At 41.8% G+C, this 19,326-nt stretch overlaps 1 protein-coding gene across 1 annotated transcript in view; it reads right to left on the bottom strand.

The window, feature by feature from the left end:
* Window positions 1–18,933, bottom strand: part of LOC122555861 (uncharacterized) — an 87,428-nt gene extending 68,495 nt beyond the window's left edge. The window contains exon 1 of the mRNA XM_043702084.2: window positions 18,740–18,933. Coding sequence (XP_043558019.2) covers window positions 18,740–18,777 — 38 coding nt within the window. The 5' untranslated portion in view covers window positions 18,778–18,933. The remainder of the gene's footprint in view (window positions 1–18,739) is intronic.
* Window positions 18,934–19,326: the final 393 nt, after the last annotated feature.

The raw sequence follows: 19,326 nt of genomic DNA, 5'->3' as shown, positions 1-19,326 counted from the left end.
TGTACCAGCTTCCGTTGCGACAAAAGCAGCAGCTTGTTAGAGTGGAAGCTCAGACTGAGATCATGATACCTCAGCTTGCTGCCTACTAGCTTGTTGCTGCTACCATGAGTGTGTATGTCAGTGCTTAAAGTCTTGCAGCAATCCAGAAATTGTACAGCAGTACATTATTAGGATTGTTGACGAATATCGCAGAGAATTACTTGTTGCCCATGAGGCATATGCCTGCTGTTCTCTCTCAAGATGACATCATTGATTTTCCCACCACAATCACGCTGAAGACCAGTGGGAATGGTGAGTATAGCATCCACGATTGGGAACAAGTGGTCTGTGCAGAGTGCTTGCAGACATAACAATAGTCTTTAGCACCCACACCACAACTTTCTCTCCTTTTTAAAAAACTGACACTGCAAACTGTCATGCACTTCTGCAAACTCAGAGATAACAGAAATTAATCAGCAACTTGACAGAAAGTGGTAAATAGCCCTGGTGGAGGTGTGGGGTGGGGTGAGGGCTGATTTTTTCTGCTGTTAGACATGCATTCAGAGAAAACACTAACTAAAGCAGTGACATTGAAAATGGTTGGGCTGGCATTAGATCAGCATACATCAGCAGATTTCCAGTGCCTGCTCCAAAGAACGGTGCTCCTGAATTCCCTGAAATAGTATGAACCATTCCAAAAGTGTGTGCTCATGCGTGGCAAATAATGTCTTGGTTTTGGTACAGTTAACTTTTTTCTCACTGCTGGGGGAGTCTCCTAAGGGTGTTATGACCTTAAAATCACAGCCAGACCATACAGCAGAAACATGTGGAAACACTCTTCCAAATTATGGTAGAATCGTCTCCCAGGTATGCATGAGGTTCCATTTATAATTTTAAATAGGCAAATGACACATTTTTGTTAGTCTAGGGATATGATCTAGGGATCAATAACTGGAGTTTAGATACAGCAATCTCACTGAATGGCATATCAGACTTGAGGGCCTGAATGACCTACTCTTGTTCTTATGAAGCTGCTCAAAATATACACAAGTTAAATTTATTGGAATGAAATTATTTAAAAAAGTATTTATACATAAAATAAAGCAAAAGTCAGATCAATCCACAAGATATTAAAAGTATTTTCCTCAGAGACATTTTCCCTTTATATATGATCTGCCCTTTTCACAAACAGGAATACCCTGCAGTATCTGGTAAAGCCGATAATATATTATCTCTGAATGACCATTAGGCAGGTTCTCAGTGGCTTCAATCCCACAGAGATTTACTGTTTTAAAAATACTTGGCAAAAGGTCAGAAGAGTCATCCCGCATCTGCAATTTGTTATTACACTTCAAAACAGTCGATTACTTCACAACCTATGAGGAGATCCATGTCTGAGAATATTAGAATCAGCAAAAACCTTTATTAAAAATGTTGAAAGTCTGAAATCTGGCAAGTATCTGAAGGAAACTATTCAAAATTATAGTAGATCCAGCAATGTCCAGGAAGAGAAATTACAGATTAATATTTCAAGTATAACCTTTTGCCAATTCTGAAAACAGAATGTTAGCATTGCAGTCAAAAAAGTGAGAGTAAAATGGGGCATGGGGCAAAATGCAGAAAATCAGTGATGTGAATGTGATGTTTTATAAGATGATTATGCTTTGTAATGGCTTCTTTAATTCAAGGTAAAATGGGCTAGAGTCATAGAGTCACAGAGGTGTACAGCACGGAAACAGACCCTTCGGTCCAACTTGTCCATGCCGACCACATATCTCAACCCAATGGAGTCCCACCTTACAGCACCCTGCCCATATCCCTCCAAACCCTTCCCATTCATATACCCATCCAGATGCCTTTTAAATGTTGCAATTGTACTAGCCTCCACCACTTCCTCTGGCAGCTCATTCCACACACGCACCACCCTTTGCATGAAAATGTTGCCCCTTAAGTCCCTTTTATATCTTTCCCCTCTCACCCTAAACCTCTAGTCCTGGACTCCCCCAACCCACAGAAAAGACTTTGTCTGTTTATGCTATGGTATTCTGTTTATACTACTGTATTCTAAGATGGCATCGGAGAGATGGATTCTAAGGTGGCCCTGATCTCTTGTTGTCAGGTACACATGACAATAATATCCAACCTAAAAGAACCCATCCACTGGCAATGTAAGAAATCCAGAAGATTCATTGTGACTGAAGTGGGTCAGGAGTGCGGTGTGGGGGCACGGGGATGGCGAAGACTCTCCCCAGTGGGCCTTAACACGAGTGTTCTATTTGGGACTTCTCCAGACACACAGAGATGTGCCTTTTGACAGTCACTTGACATAATGACTCAGCAAATAGGAAGATACAGACCCATTGGAAGTTGGGACTGATGTTGGACCAGTTCCTGTAAAGACTCTAATTCTGTGGTTAGCAGGTAGTGAATTATAACTACACTGTAAGATTTTGGTCAGATTAAAAATGAAAGGGAATACAATTTCTGTAGTTTAGAGTGTTAATTGGCTACTAAATAGTGTTTAGTTGTTAATGCTTTTAGTTTCCTTTTTCCTGTAAAAATCTTAAAACTTAGTCTGTACCAGAATAATAACAATTATTAGAATAAAAGGAAATGGCTTAACCCAAAAGCAGGGAATGGTTGTGATATACTGTAAAATGTTACCTCAGTAGGCAATGAAAATCCATTTAAATTACATCATCCTGTTGCTGGCAAGTGAGACATATTGGCAAAGCTTTTCATCTGGTACTCATCAGGATAACTGAAGAAACATGCTGTTTGATTCAATTAACCAAGTGCTAGGATGTATGGCTTAGCTACTTTACCAGCCCTGAATTCATCCAGAACACTCATACAGAATTCATACCATCATAACTCGCCCCACCCTTACACATACTTCTCAGCTTCCCTGGAGAGTGTGCTGTTGAAGCAGTGCAGATAAAGCTGATGGCTTTGAGTTCCTGCTGAGAAGGGAGTACATGGGCATTTCCAGCTTGGTTTGAAACAGGGAACATTGAGAGATGAATTAGAATAATTTCAATACCTACAATGCACCATCACCTCTCCTGAACTTCCATCTATGTACCCCAGAAGTAGATAACAAATGACTTAGACGTTTAATCAAATTTTGACATATATTAGCATGTTTAACAGTCTCCATGGTATCTCAGTGATGCAGTGGGATCACTTCTTATATTAATCAACTTGCATGATAGCACGGAGGCTGTGCATCTCAAAATAGTTACAGAATGAGGCCATTTGGGTCACTGTGCTTTTGGTTTCTGTTTTAAAAAAGGGACTCCTCCACCTTTTCCCCAAAGCTCTGCATATTTTCCCTTTTCAAATAACAATCCAATTTCCCTTTGAAGCTTCCATTGATCCTGCTTGTTGAGTTTGGCGTTAGGTGAGTGAAAGGGTTTTAATGTACAGAACTGAATGAGAGGCTACTGGTCCACTTAGAAACGATATGAAAAGGTGCACCAACTAACTTTTATCTCTAATATAAGGTCATTGAGCTTGCATCCTGGTCTTCAGGACGAAGCTGCTGGCACTGACTTTAATAGCCATTTGCTCCTTCTTCTTGTACAGTAACTGGCTGGAAGGTCTCCTATCCCTCATTGGGAAGGGGGCCTTTTTCATCCTATTCACCTCCTGCACTAAGATCTCCAGTATTGCTTCAAGGAACTACAGGACACAATCTCTGACAGTTTGACCGATTTGCACTCTTCTCCCGGCTCAGAGGCTGTCGTAACCAGTTCACACACCTGCTGTTACTAGCTTTAATTGGCACAGTCCAGCTTTAAGTGGTTAAAGCCTTGTCTGACCATGGGAAAGCTGCTCAGACACTCAGTAGTACACTTAGTACTGGGCAGCATGGTACTAACATTTAAGTAACAAATAACACCAAATTGGATGACTGTGATCATCACACCATTCCCAATCTAATTCACTCTTCCTCTTTTATATTTTTTTGCTCTACTTCTACCAGTGAATTTAGCTTTCTTACACCAAAAAAAAACTTTTACAAATAATACACTTATATGTGAAGTTCAAATTAAATTGCCCTGTTGTAATCTCCGGTTCAAAACAATCAGCCCATCCTCAATAATGAAAAGAAAATCTTAATCACAGCTCATTACAATATCATATGCTTTGTGCAAGTTGCATGTGGGTAGCATAACAAACTGGCTTGGTAGCTTTACCAGATTAACATTTTTGAATAAGATCATTATGTACACTGCCCAGGTGAACTGGAATCCAGCAGCACCTAAAGGTTTCTAGGAAACGTTAACTCCAAAGTAGTGGTAAGGAGATGGACAAGCTAATTTAATAACTGAACTGAAGAGCTGTGTCCAACTACAAGGCCATCTTCAATGACCCTGGACCTTGGGAAGTTGTAGCTAAGATCACCAATTTTTTAAAATCTCAATTTCCTCACAGGGTAACACAGGGATTATGGTCAGCACTTCCAACTCCTTTTGTATTGACCAAGAACAGGAACAAAATTTGCACTTATAGAGCAACTATATCTATCATAGAATAACATCCTAAAGCACTTCAGAGTGAACCATATTCAATATGGACAATAAACCAAAGAAGGCGAGATGATAGGGAAAAGATCATCAGGAACTTCTTAGGAAAGTATCAGATAAAAAAAAGAAAGTGGTTGAAAGTCTTAACTAAGTTTGGTCAGAGTAGTAAGAGCAGGCCAAAGAAGGAGACAGGGTTGGAGGTGCGGAGAGGGGTTCCAGAGTTTAGGGTTAAACAGGTAAAGGCACAGCTGCCAATGGGGAAAAGAGTGAATGGGAATATTCATACGAGTAGAGATCAAAGAATGCAGAGAGAAATTTGTGGCATCGGTGGAGGCTATGGACAGATAGGAGTGAAATAATGGAGGGATTTGAACACAAGAATGAGATTTGAGACAGTTAAAACTAAGACATTGTGTACTGTGAGCCAGTGTAAGTCAGCAAGAACACAAATGATGAATGCACAAAGTGGGTTAGAGCATTGGCAACAGACACTTGGATGAGCTCAGGTTTATAGAGCTCATAGAATGGAAGTCAAATTACGACAATATTTAAACTGTACAGTTCTATCAGATTATACTTTTACTGCATTTCTATTCAAAGAGGACATAGAAGCTTCAAGACAATGAAAAGAATTATTGTCACAATTATTTCCAAGTATTAGAGAGGCCGTGTCATGAGCTAGGCTGGAAAATCACAGCTATTTCAGCTTTGAAAAGTCACAGTTGATTTGAGATCTCCAAGAGACATGCAAGATAAATGGTACAAAATGAGTCAATCCGAGAAGTGTTCCAAATTAAACTGTAACAGCAGAACATGTGGCACAAGTTCAAACCCGCAAAAAACGAAGTCAGATCAGAAAACAGGAATTTCCTCTTCACACAAGGGGTAATTAACCCGTTAAGTACATAAGGCGGTGGAGACAAAAATCCTGCAAATTGGTTGCTTTGGTTCTTTTTAACCAATGAAGTAATCAGTGACTGCTAGTCCTCTCAAGTTACTTTAATGTGAACTCAAGATTTCTGAGCATGAGAACTGGCTGGAGGCACTGTGGGGCTGAGGATTTCCTGGAGTACACACTCGAGGAGGTGGTCATCCTCCAGTTGGAGAGAGTTCAGAGGCTGGGAAGTGGATGATTATCCATCACAGTGAAAAGGCAATGGAAATCTTTAGGTGTACAGCATTCTCAAACCACTTTTCAGTTCTATATTGAATAAGGGTGAAGGTGCTGACACCTGAGGGAGGGGCAGTGCAATCACGGTCATATTCTGGGAAAAAGAACTACACCAAAGCACACAGCTTAGTGGGGCATTTGATACCCAGTGAAATAGACAATCTGTCTGCAGTAATCTTGCACTCTGTCTTGTCTCTGCAATGCCTATATAAAGAGAACAGCTGAAAGGGAGCAGAATGCTTCACTTAGGGAAGGGGACAGTCAGATGATCTGGCTAATGTGGGAAAAGGAATCGTTAAAACATTCTTTCAATGGATATGGGTGTCACCAGCTAGGCCAACATTTATTGCCCATCCATAACTGCTCTCGAAAAACTGATGGTCCCTGTGGTGGAGGTACAGTGTGGTTAGCAATGGAGTTCCAGGAAGGAACGGGAATATAGCTCTAAGTCAGGATGGTGTGTGGTTTGGAAGGAACCTCTGGTAGTGTTCTTGGGTGCACCTGCTGCTCTTGTCCTACTAGGTGGTGGGGATTGTGAATTTGGAGGGTATTGTGAAGGAGCTTTAAGTTACGCAGTTCATTTTGTAGACTGAGCTTGGAGTTGAATAGATTGGCATTGGTAGATTGGTTAAGATCCAGTAGCAGAATTTTAAGAGCTGGCGAGGAAGTTAAAGAGTAATACCTCAAATGTAGTAATATTTGTACTTTTTTTCATCAATGCCATATGCCCATGATTATAGAAACATTAAGATAAGCCAGATTAATGCATGGTTGGAGAAATTACATAGATGGGAGTTGTTTGAGGATTCCTTGGTACAGGGCCAATTCTATTGCAAGACAGATTTGTACAAGATGAATGGGTTACAACTCAATAAGATCTGGACCAGCCTCCTTAGAATGTTACTTAAACAGAAGGCTCTAAACCAATTGGTAGGCAGGCGGGGCACCAGGATAATGTATCAGACAGAGAATAAAAGGTGTACAAAGGTCTGAGAGAGAAAAACATCATGGGATTAAAAAGTCGGTCAGAAATTGGTAAGATTAGACAGGGGGAAATATGATGCAAATTAAGATGGGTTCGCAGTGCATGAACATAAATGTCCAGAGTGAGGTGAATACAACTGGTAAGCTTCAGGCACAGATAGCCACATAGGACCGTGATTTAATGGAAATAAAAGGGACTGAAAAAGAAGAAATTGGAAACTCAGTGTTCTGCTCGACAATATATTCAGGAAGGTTAGGCAAGGAAAAGAGAGTGGGCAAGAAACTAGCAGTGAACATCAATGACACTTGTTGCAACATAGAGAAATATGATGTAATTGAGGGATCAAAGACAGGAATGAGCTGATTAGAAATAATAAACAAATGATCAACTACCTGCTAAACAGCAGCAGACCAAATAGTGGAATCAAGACAAAAAAATCAATTTTCAGGCAAATATCAGAGACAATAACTAAGTGATAAAGGGGGTTGTAAATTATCTAAATATACACTGGGAATTTAATAGTGCAAAAGGCAAAGAAAGGAATGAATTTCTAAAACATGTGCAAGAGATTTTTATTGACCAGGATGCTTCAGACCAATGAGGAATGAAGTTGTGTCGGATTCAGGACGAGGAGTGAAATGTAGCAATGTTTCAGAGGAACAGCAATTGAAAAATGGTGATCACTATATTCAACTTTACAATTGTTATGAAAAAGGACAAGGAAAAATCAACTGTGAAAATCTTCAATTGGAAGAGAGTTCATTTCAGTGAGTTTGAAAGGGATTTAATTCAGTTGGATTATAATCAAAGTTTGGGAGGTAGATCAGTAAATGAGTAGATAAAGTGTGCAGCTAGAAAAAGCACAACAGGTCAAGCAGCATCGGAGGGGAAGGGGCGTTAACGTTTCAGGTCGGAACCAAATGAGCAATGGTAAGCCTGCAAATTGAGATAATTTGACTATCACACTTACACAAGTTAGAAAAGAAATGCACCCAAAGCTAAAAAGCCCTGCATGACATTAGAGCTCAAAATTAAAAAAAAAAGGAGACCTGAGATCATTTTTATGTTTGCAATTGAATGTACCAGGGAGAATTTAAAGGTTAATAAAAAATGCAAATGAAACCTCTGAAAATAGATTATTAGATAATATAAAAAGAACTCCCAAGTCTTCTTTTAGCAGATACACATGAAACGCATAGTCAAATGAAAGGCTGAACCATACAGATATCAAAGAACACCTTCAAATGGAGGCTGAGGTACTAACTTAGTACTTTGCATGTGTCTTCACTAACCATAATGTAGTCAAAGTCACTGTAAAAGGTAGTAGAGAAACAGGTAGGGATAAAAAAGAAAAAAGAATGTATTTAAATGGTTGGCAGCATTCAGAAGTAGAGAAGTTAGTGTATCCAAATGGTGCATCATATTCTACATCCTTAAGGTAGTGACAGCCAAACTTGTCAGGCTCAGCCATATTTTACCAATCCTCATGCACTGACGTCAATATTTGTTAAAAGGCGTTTTAAATGACTTGATTTAACTCCTTAAAGAGGTAACAGAATTCATAAGGGTATGTGGTTCATGTTGTGTACATAGACTTGACACCAAAATTGGAGGTGTAGTGGACAGCAAAGAATGGTACCTCAGATTACAACAGGATCTTGATCAGATAGGCCAATGGACTGAGGAGTGGCAGATGGAGTTTAATTGACATAATTGCTAGATGCTGCATTTTGGGAAAGCAAATCTTAGCAGGGCTTATACACTTCATGGTAAGGTCTTAGGGAGTGTTATTGAACAAAGAGACCTTGGAGTGCAGGTTCATAGCTCCTTGAAAGTAGAGTTGCAGGTAGATAGGATAGTGAAGAAGGCATTTGGTATGCTTTCCTTTATTGGTCAGAGTATTGAGTATAGGATGAAAGTGAGGACTGCAGATGCTAGAGATTAGTTAAGATTAGAGTGGTACTGGAAATGCACAGTAGGTTAGGCAGCATCTGAGGAACAGGGAAATTGATGTTTTGAGCAGGAGTCCTTCCTAATGAAGAGCTCCTGCCCAAAACATCGATTTTCTTGTTCCTCTGATGCTGCCTAACCTACTGTGCATTTCCAGCACCACTCTAATATTGAGTACAGGAGTTGGGAGGTCATGTTGCGGCTGTACAGGATATTGGTTTGGTCACTTTTGGAATGTTGCATGAAGTTCTGGTCTCCTTCCTATCAGAAAGATGTTGTGAGACTTGAAAGGGTTCAGAAAAGATTTACAAGAATGTTGCCTGGGTTGGAGGATTTGAGCTAGAGGGAGAAGTTAAATAGGCTAGAGCTGTTTTCCCTGGAGCATCAGAGGCTGAGGGGTGACCTTATCGAGTTTTATAAAATCATGAGGGGCATGGATAGGATAAATAGTCAAGTTCTTTTCCCTGCGGTTTGGGAGTCCAGAGCTGGAGGGCAGAGGTTGAGGGTGAGAGGGGAAAGATATAAAAGAGACCTAAGGGGCAACTTTTTCACACAGACAGTGGTGTGTGTGTGGATTGGGCTGCCAGGGGAAGTGGTGGAGGCTGGTACAATTGCAACATTTAAAAGGCATCTGGATGGTTTTATGAATAGTAAGGGTTTAGAGGGATATGGTCTGGGTGCTGGCAGGTGGGATAGATTGGGTTGGGATATCTGGTCAACATGGACAAGTGGGACCGGTGGGTCTGTTTCCGTGCTGTACATCTCTATGACTTTATGACTTCATAGAATCCCTACGGTGTAGAAGCAGACCATTCAGCCCACTGAATCCAAACTGCCCCTCCAAACAGCATTCAACCCAGACCCACCCCCTCTCTATTCCCCCCCAACCCTGCATATTTTGGACTGTGGGAGGTAACCAGAGCACCTATGGTAAATCTGCAAACTTCACACAGACAGTCACCCAAGGGTGGAATCAGACCCGAGTCCCTGGTGCTGTGAGGCCACTGTGCCACCCAAGAAGGCATTTGACAAAATATCGTGTCAACTTTTTGGTAGAAAAATTGAAGCCAATGGCAGTAAAAAGGCACTAGTGGATTGGCTAAAGGAGAAATAGCAGAGATGAATGGTTGCTTTTCAAACTAGTCAAGTGTGCAGTCATGTTCTCTGATGTGGGCGTTCAAACTAGGGACCACCACCATTTCAAACATATAATACCCTGGACTTGGGTTTACAGGGAATAATTTCATAGTTTGCATATGACATAAAATTCAAAACACCAAGCACAGTACAGTCAGCCATCAAGAAGAAATATACAAATGAATGAAATAAATAGACACATGATAGTTGAAATTTAACACAAGAGATTTTAATAGGAAGAATAGTGAGAAGCAAAACATACTACAAACATATTATAAGGGAGGAGACAAACAGATTGACCTGAGGTTACACATACACACTTCTCTGAAGGAGGTAGCACAATTGAGAAATCTAATAAGAAGGGCATAACAATTTCTTGGCTTTACAAAGCAAGTACAGAAAGCACGCGGATTACACTAATGTTGTAATATAAACCTTTAAGAAACACTGAATAGGCTCTAGCTGAGCACGCAGTTAATTTTGGACATTGCCCTTTGTGAATAATGCAAAATTCCAGAAAGCAGAAGAAAGAAACAGGATTTCTTTTAAGAGAAGGTTAAGGGATGTTCAAAATCTTGAAGGATTTTGATAAGAGTAGGTCAGAAAATATTCCATTGGCAGAAGGGTCAGTAATGAGAGGACACCAATTTATGGTTATTGGTAAAAGATTAGATTCTTAAAAATGTTCTCTTAAAGATGTAATGTCATTGTCATTTAATCATTCTAAGTGTAATTATTTTTTTGTTTAATTATTTTAACATGACATTACTTAATGACTTCTAATGAATAAGTGTAGTTGAGTGAAGTAAGTACGTAAAATGGTATGAGGTGAGTTAAGTGGGGAGGTGGGAAGGGTGGCAGATGGTTAGGGTGGTAAGATAGCAGGTTTTTCAGTGGTTGGTGGGTAGGCTGGTGAGATGGTAGGTGGGTAGAATAGTATCGTGGTGGGATGTTGGAAAGATCTGACTTTAACGACATGTTAAATAATGGACCAACCTCCAATCACACTGTCCATGTCTATAGTTTACCAATTCTTTATTAAAAACAGCTGGTGAAGAAAACTGAACTGCTTTCCACCACCAACATCTTCAACTTACTGACCAGTATGTCTCGAAACCAAAGTTTCTCAGAGTATATCATTTATAAGAAGGGATGCAAATAGTGTTCAAGGTGAAAAAATGTATCATCACGCAAGAAGTTGAATAATGAGCTTGTTAGCTTGTAGAACTAAAATTGTAGCTGAGCACATACACTGTTATAAAACTGGTTTCAAGTTCTGTGGCACAAAATCACAAAATTACAGGCTTATTTCTGTGCATTCTGGGCTTCCAGAAAAGTATGTCTTTCTATGAGTAAGTTTACAACTTTGTTTCAAATGAATAAGAAGCAGCTACCAACAAAACCAACGTTTTTATAACAATTGGTGCTTGTACCATCAATAAGTGAAATGAAGATTGATATTAGAAAATGTTTTATGATGAAAAACCCCTGCTTAATTCAGTAAAATACAAGTGTTTGACTTCAAGGCTTTAATGTGCACTTGGGTAATTCAGATTTTAAATGGACATGGTATTGGATTGGAAAACTGCCAAACCCTTCTCCACATGCATAATGAATTATTGAAACAAATTTCATGTTGATGCATACTAATATTAAATATCTTCTACATATTTGCCTCATGAATGGTGAAAGGTCACTTCTGCAAAATGCCAGAAATGGAGTTGCATCGCACTGCTTTTCAGTGTTTAGAGCACCACTTTGAATCCCAGGCTTTAAATAATGAAAACAGGCCTTTGTAAATTTGCATTTCAGGAATTTGCAAGGATTTGGCTTTTGAGCATATCCTTTTGTTGCAAGTTCTATGAATTCTGTGCTAACAAACAGGCTTAATGACTTGGTCATGTTAGCAACTTCGAGCAGAAGCTTAAATTTGACTGTTGGATGCTGGGGGCAGCAGAATTTCCCACAGCAGTGAACATCAAGTCAAATCTTCGGCTTTTCTCACTTACCAATTCGCAACAAATCAACCTCTTCCACAAGATAGGCACAGTTGAGGAGAGTACTCAGCAGAATGACTTCAGATGCGCAAACCACTCGAGTGAGTCTTCAAATCCACTTTACTAGTGGGCAGCCACACTCAAACCTCACAAGGTAATGGGAGATATTGAAGAAATGGGTGTGACTGGTTTGCTCTGCAGAAAGCTAGACAGACTCAATGAGGTGAATGGCCTATTTCTGTGGCATACTGGCTCAATGTCTCACAGGGAGTGACACAAGAGTAACAGGTCAGCAACATAACAGGTTTATTCTCCAACTTACTCTTCCATTGAGTGTGGTTTCCAATGCGGGAGCAATATCATAGAATCTCCGACAAATGCTTGACATTGATGAAGACAGTCATTGCTGGAGTTGTATGTTAGGACCATGGGAAGGTTCTGACACAACTGACTCTGTGGGAATTGCCTGGGAAGTTGAAACTTCTCATTCGCAATTAATTGGCACCTGGAAGCCCTTGAGATACTCCCAACTCTAAATTAGTGTCAGAGATTTTGAAAGGTTCTGATGCTAATAGGCACCCCAGAGAAAGAAGACTCAAAAATTGATCTGACACTTGAATAACTATTAAACCTACAATCCTCAACAGATCACCCCACCCCCTCCCCCGACCTTTTGACTGTCCCCCCAGCCTGACCCCTGTGGACATGGTGCCCTTGTTGTAAGATAATTGATAACATTCCCACTACATTGTTGTCCTTATTCTCTTCAATGGTACATACTAATGGGAAAGGCCGGAGCTGTTAGAATATCCTTGTTAAGTTTTTAGGGCATATACAACACAGTTCAAGTGACTGTCCAGGATCTTGGAAAGCTTTCTAAGTGTTGAGACAAGCTGTCAGTGTTCCATCAAAATCCTAACTTGCAACGTTCAGGTGGTGTGAAGACTTTATGAAGTCAACAGTTGAGCCACAGTTTGCGGTGACTGCACTGCTCTTGACATTACACTAGGATATTAGTAGTGGGGAATTCTCTAATGTTGGTACAATTGAAGATTGCAGGTTATTACTGAGGGATCATGATATGCTTTGATTTAGGGTCAGGATGACAGAAGGTTTGGAGAACACTGGTGTAGTCTTTCATATATCAATACCTTCATGGACAAGTCTGTCTGTAACATGAGGAGAGTGAGGACTGCAGATACTGGAGAGTCAGAGTCAAAACGTGTGGCACTGGAAAAGCACAGCAGGTCAGGGAGAATCTGAGGAGCAGGAGAGTTGACATTTTGGGCATAAGTCCTTCATCAGGAATATAGAGGAGGTAAGGAGGCTGAGATATAAATAGGGGAAAGGAGCTGGGTCTGGGGGAAGGTAGCTGTGAAGGTGATAGGTGGATGCAGGTGGAGGATCATAATGATAGGTTGACGGGGAGGCTGGAGTGGATAGGTGGGAAGGAAGATGGACACGTAGGTCAAGTCAACAGGAGGGTGCCGAGTTAGAGGGTTGGATCTGGGATGAGGTGGGTGGGGAGATGAGGACACTGGTGAAGTCGATGTTGATGTTGTGTGTGCCGAGGGTCCCCACATGGAAGATGAGACGTTCTTCCTCCAGTAGTTGGGTGGCTAGTATTTGGCGATGGAGGAGGCCCAGGACTTGCATGTACTTGGGAGAATGGGTGGGGGAGTTGAAATAGTCGACCACTAGGCAGTGGGGATGTTTGGTGCATATATCCCAGAGATGTTCCCTGAAATGTTCCGCGAGTTGATGTCCTATCTCCCTCTTGCAGAGGAGACCACATTGAGAGTAACAGACACAGTAGATGAGGTTGGTCGATGTGCAGGAAAATCTCTGCCAGATGTGAAAGTACTTTTTAAAGCTCATCAAAGTACTTTTTAAAGCTTTCCCTCCTCAACTACCTTCCAAGGCAGTGCATACCAGACACCCACCACCCTCAGGTTTTTCCTCAAATCCCCTTTAAATCCTCCTTTCTCATTAAGATTATAGCCCCTTGTTATTGACACTTCAACTGAGGGGAAGAGCTGCCTTCTATTCACCTTGTCCATACCCCCTCCTAATCTTATACATCCCCCCCTCAACCTTTATCATCTTATAGCCATGTCTTTCAGGCCTTGATCAGTTTAGTTAAGGGTTACATTGCCAAGCCACCGTAGGGGTCACCTAAATGCTGCTGAACTAATATTTCTTCCATCTAGCACATCACATCTATGATCCAGACACTGATGCAACAGTACTTTCAGAAACGCTGGTTTCCCTGATTCTGTTATGTCAGTTGCAGCAGATGTTCTGCAAGAAATGTGTACACGTTTTCATCCTGTGAGGAGCTGAAAACAGAATCCATTGCCAACTTATTCTGGCATGAATTCTTCCCACAAGCAGAGGAAGCAACTTCATCTGTTACAGCTAAACATTCACAAAGTGACCAATAGTCACAAACTAGTTTCAGCTAATAGGTTCTCTCAAACATGAGCCCAGAATTAATTGTCCTCAACTACAACTTGCATATAGAGAGTACCTTCAATAGAAAAAGGCATTTAGTGGAAGCATACTTATTTAAACATTGAAACCAATGGAGGTATTGGACATGTAACAAAATAATTGGTCAAAGAGACAGGAGAATGCTTCGTGACAATGCCTCTACCAATCAGAATTAACTTGTTAATCAAACAGAACTCTCCTCTGTTTGAGGATTGCAGATGCTGGAGATCAGAGTTGAGAAAGTGGTGCTGGAAAAAAAGCACAGCAGGTCTTTTCCTGTTTCCTGATAAAGGGCTTATGCCCAAAACATCAATTCTCCTGCTTCTCAGATGATGCCTGATCTGCTGTGCTTTTCCAGCACCACACTCTCAACTCAGAACTCTCCTCTCTGACGTATAAATGTTGTTTTCCCTTTACCATGCTTCTCCTTGCTGGTTTTGCCAGTGAATGCAAGAGGAAAAGCTTCAACAAAATTTGTCTGATCTTTTCAGCCATATTCAAGTACTGTGTCACCAAATTACTACGTTAATCTTCCTGACTTCTACATGTTTCTACAGAAAGAGGTTCTAGCTCTCTCATTCTAAACTGGAAAGGTCTATCAATTCCGCTTCCAATTCAGCCTGCCCTCATCTCTGATTCCTGCCTTCTCCTCTTTGACATTTCTGTACCTGTTTCTGGGGATAGGCTTGCCACCAATATTCATTAAAAACCCACTGACTCCCATAGTTACCTCGACTATATATCCTCAAATCTCACTTCCTGTAAAGACACTGTCCCATTCTCCCAGTTTCTCCGTCACCATCATATCTGTTCTGATGATGCTATGTTCAACTGGGATGGAGGTCCTCAGGAATATCCACCCTTTTCCTTAACCAAGGATTCCCAACCATCAAGGTCAACAGAGCCCTTAGCCATGTTCGACCCATTTCCTGCACTTCTGCCCTCACCCCTCTCTTCCCTCCCACAACAGTGATAGTGTTTCCATGGTGCTCTCTTATGACCCCACCATTCTCTTCATCAAAAGGATGGTAAGCTGCCATTTCTGTCACCTCCAATGCAATGCCACGATCAGCCACATATTCCCCACCCCTCCCTTGTCAGCAATCTGCAGGGACTGTTCCCTCCAGTACATGCTGGTCCATTCCTCCTCCATTCCCAACATTGCCTCACACCTCCATGGCACCTTCCCATACACTGGCAGAAGGTATAATACCTGCCCATTTACCTACTTCCCCCCCCCCCCCCCCCCCACTATCCAAGGCCCCAGACACCTTCCAGATGAAGCAGCAATTTACGTGTAATTTACTCAATCTAATCTTCAGTATTTGCTGCTCACAATATGGTCTCCTCTACATTGGGGAACATGGTAGCTTAGTGGCTAGCATTGCTGCCTCACAACGCCAGGGACCCAGGTTTGGTTCCAGCCTTAAGCGACTGTGTGTGTGGAGTTATCATATTCTCCCTGTGTCTGTGTGGGTTTCCTTTGGGTGCTCCAGTTTCCTCCCACAATCCAAAAAGGTGCAGGTTAGGTGAATTGGCTGTGCTAATGTTCAGGGATGTGTTAGTTTGGGGTAAATGTTGAGTAATAGGGTAGGGGTATGGGTGGGATACTCTTTGAGGATCAGTGTGGACTTGTTGGGTCTAAGGGCCTGCTTCCACACTGTAGGGATTCTATGAAAATGCAGACCTATGTTTACTCTACAGAAATGACCCCAAGCTTCCATTTGCCTGCCACTTCAACACACCACCGTGCTCCCACATGAACATTTCTGTTGAAGACCAGCTGCAGTGTTCCAGTGAAGCTCAACACAAGTTTGAAGAATAACAAGTTGTTTTCTGCTTGGGGACCCTACATCCTTTGGGACTCAGCACTGAGTTCAATGACTTTACAGTCTGATTGCATCCTTCCATGTTCTTACTCCACCTCCACACCCAGTCCTGTTATGATATGGGCTGCTTTTAGCATACCTAACCCATTTGCACCCACTCTCAGGCCTATTATCACATTGTTTGCTTTCAGCAGGGACTATCCATTGTCTGCTACCCTCAGTTCTCATATTTCAGCTTCTCTTCTGTCCTGTCCATAATCCCTTCATTTACCTCCCCTTTCATATCTCTCTCCCTCTGAGCTCCATATCCACCTGGAACCAAAACATTGACTCTGTTTTCTTCCCACAGATGCTGCCAGACCTACTGAGTTTTCCCAGCAATTTCTGTTTTTGTTCCATTCCACCTATCTGCCTGCCCCCCCCCCCTTTTCCCTGCCCACACCAGTTTTTCCTAACTGCAGTCAGTTCTGATGAAGAGTCACCAAACACAAAACGTGAACTCTGCCTTCTCTCCACAGATGATGCCAAACCTGCTGAGTTTCACCATCAATTTTGGTTTTTATTTCTAGTTCAGTATGTCTTTCTTGTAATTCTGGATTTTTAAACTAGGTGTCATCCAGCAACTCTCACTGAATCCTTTTTATATGTTTCTACAGGAAACCCAACCATGATATTATGCAATCGCATTGCACTTTCATTCTGTATTACATTGCCCAGGTATTATATCCCAGCAAACTATTTGATTTGGCTCTTGCTGTGCTTTGAATTTGCCTATTATATGAAGCTGAACAAAAGGGATACATCATGGTGCCTACCCTTAAATGCTCACCACTAGCTTCAATGGAAGTTTTTTTCAGATTTTTTAAAGCCAGTCTGTTATGTAAGGATTCTTGTTTGTTGTTATTAGAAGCTGTGTCGTTGCTTCTTATAACTTCCACAACTAAAATGCAGCAACCTTCATAGCAAAGTGATGAATCCACTGTTCAGTAAAAGCAATTCAAAGAACAAAGAAAATTTATAGCCCAGGAACAGGCCCTTCGGCCCTCCACGCCTGAGCCAATCTAAATGTATTGTCTAAACCTGTCGGTCAATTCCTAAGCATCTGTATCCCTCTGCTCCCCACCTACTCATGCATCTGTCCAGACGCATCTTAAATGAATCTACCGTGCCTGCCTCTACCACCTCTGCTGGCAATGCGTTCCAAATACCCACCACCCTCTGGGTGAAGTACTTACCGCGTGTATCCCCCTTAAACTTTCCACCTCTCACTTTAAAAGCATGACCTCTCGTTATTGAATCCTTCACCCGGGGAAAGAACTTGTCTCTATCTACCCTGTCTATTATACCCTTCATGATTTTGTAAACCTCAGTCAGCCCCCCCCCCCCCCCCCCCCACAATCTTTTTTCTAGTGAAAACAAACCTAACCTACTCAATCTCTCTTCATAGCTAGCACCTTCCATACCAGGCAACATCCCCGTAAACCTTCTCTGCACCCTCTCCAAAGCGTCCACATCCTTTTGGTAATGTGGCGCCCAGAACTGTACACAGTATTCGAAATGCGGCCGAACTAATTCGAGCATGGAAACTCGAGAACCATGGGGATAAATGCTGCAGCTCGGCTCATTCTCGGATACTTCTTGACCTGTGACGGCCCTATGGTTTTCTACTGAACTATGCGTACTTGTTGTACCTTGCTTGCAAATACAGACCGACAGCAGTATGTCTTTCCATCATTCACGATCGTTTTCAACATTACAAAAGCAGCTCAGCTGCAGCGTTCTGGGAATTATTCAGGTACGGGCACGTCAGGTTTCCAATCTGGAAGCTAATTTTAAAATATAGTTCTATGGTGAACTATTGGCAACCAGCCATGCACATAGGTGTCACAGCCGGAGATCGTTTCTTTAGTTTAGCGGAAATCAGCGATTCTGAACAGAATAATTAAGCGACTGCATTTAATAGCAGTAACAGTGAGAAACACTTGCAGAGAGAGAATATGAAATATTTACAGCGCCTTCCAAACTGTAGCTGTGAATTGTCATTGTCAGGATTCCAAGCGATTTAGTTCCATTTCTCCACTTGTGGCTATGTGTATACCTGCACTCTCTGCCAGCTTCAGGAAGGGCACTGCCCACCCTCAGCTCAGCACCAGTCTCTAATGCACATTACACTGTAAATAGAGGCTCGTCACCTGTCCTCCAGGTGAGCTTCCGAGCTCATTGCATTCAGCAAAGGAGTTCCTGGGGGAAACCGAACACGTCTTTTTGCTGATAAAGTCCTCTGCTCTCGTCGCAGCGTAGACCCGAGTTATTTTAAGCGTGCTTTTTTTGCTAATTACGACCACTGATTGCAGGATTAAAAACAAGTCTTTGTTCGAAAAACATGGCGCCAAGGACAGTGTCTAAGACACACCACGTTGAGTTACCAAAACAATAACAATGGAAACAGGAACTTACCCAAACAAAGAGAAATAATAACCTCGGCAGTCCCTAAAACAGCCACCTTTCTGAGGCATTTCTAAGCATTTTACTGTGACCTGGCACATGCTGATGTAATTGTAAACAACTATACTCTATTCAACTGTTTTTTTTAACGATGAGCGCAATACACACATAAGCACATGGGACTTAGCTTGAATTCTCTCTAAAGCTAATTCCTCACTGACCTGGCTTGCATTTCTTCAACAGAGCAGTCTGCAACCATCTCTCTCCATGTAGTGGACAAGCCTTCGGTGTTTTTTTAATCTTTAAAAGCGGGTGGCGGGAAGGAAGTTGAACTCCTCTTCCAGTGAGGACAATTGGAACCGTACAAAGAGAGGGGGTGGACAGAGAAAGTGCTGCTATTGAATCGGCAGGAAGCAGAGAGCATGAAGCGCTGGAACAAAGCCAGTGCATTTTGAATACAAGGAAACGGAGCTGAGTAGGAATGCTGCCGAGGCTGTTGAGCGCAAAGATCGAGGAGAGATTTAACTGCAATGGGTATAAATTACATTCTGAGCCAGGAGCCACTGGTGTTCGACTTGAAAGATAGATGCACTGTGTTCAAAAGGTCAAAGGAGTACCCGCATGGTTCTATTTCTGCCTGTCTCTTTCTGGAGTTCATGGAAAATTCCTAGTCCAATCCTCGTCGGGTCCCTTCCCATACTCTTTCTCCGGCAAATAGAATACATCATGGGTGCTGTTTCCCTCGCTGCTTTGGAATTTGAAAATGTATCAATTCCAATGTTTATCCTGTTCACACCTTCCCTATGTC

This window comes from Chiloscyllium plagiosum, unplaced genomic scaffold (assembly GCF_037043375.1).
Source record: "Chiloscyllium plagiosum isolate Xiang-an unplaced genomic scaffold, Cpla_swu_hap1 HiC_scaffold_13, whole genome shotgun sequence".
Classification (NCBI taxonomy): Eukaryota; Metazoa; Chordata; class Chondrichthyes; order Orectolobiformes; family Hemiscylliidae; genus Chiloscyllium; species Chiloscyllium plagiosum.
This window is presented reverse-complemented; position numbering and strand designations above follow the sequence as displayed.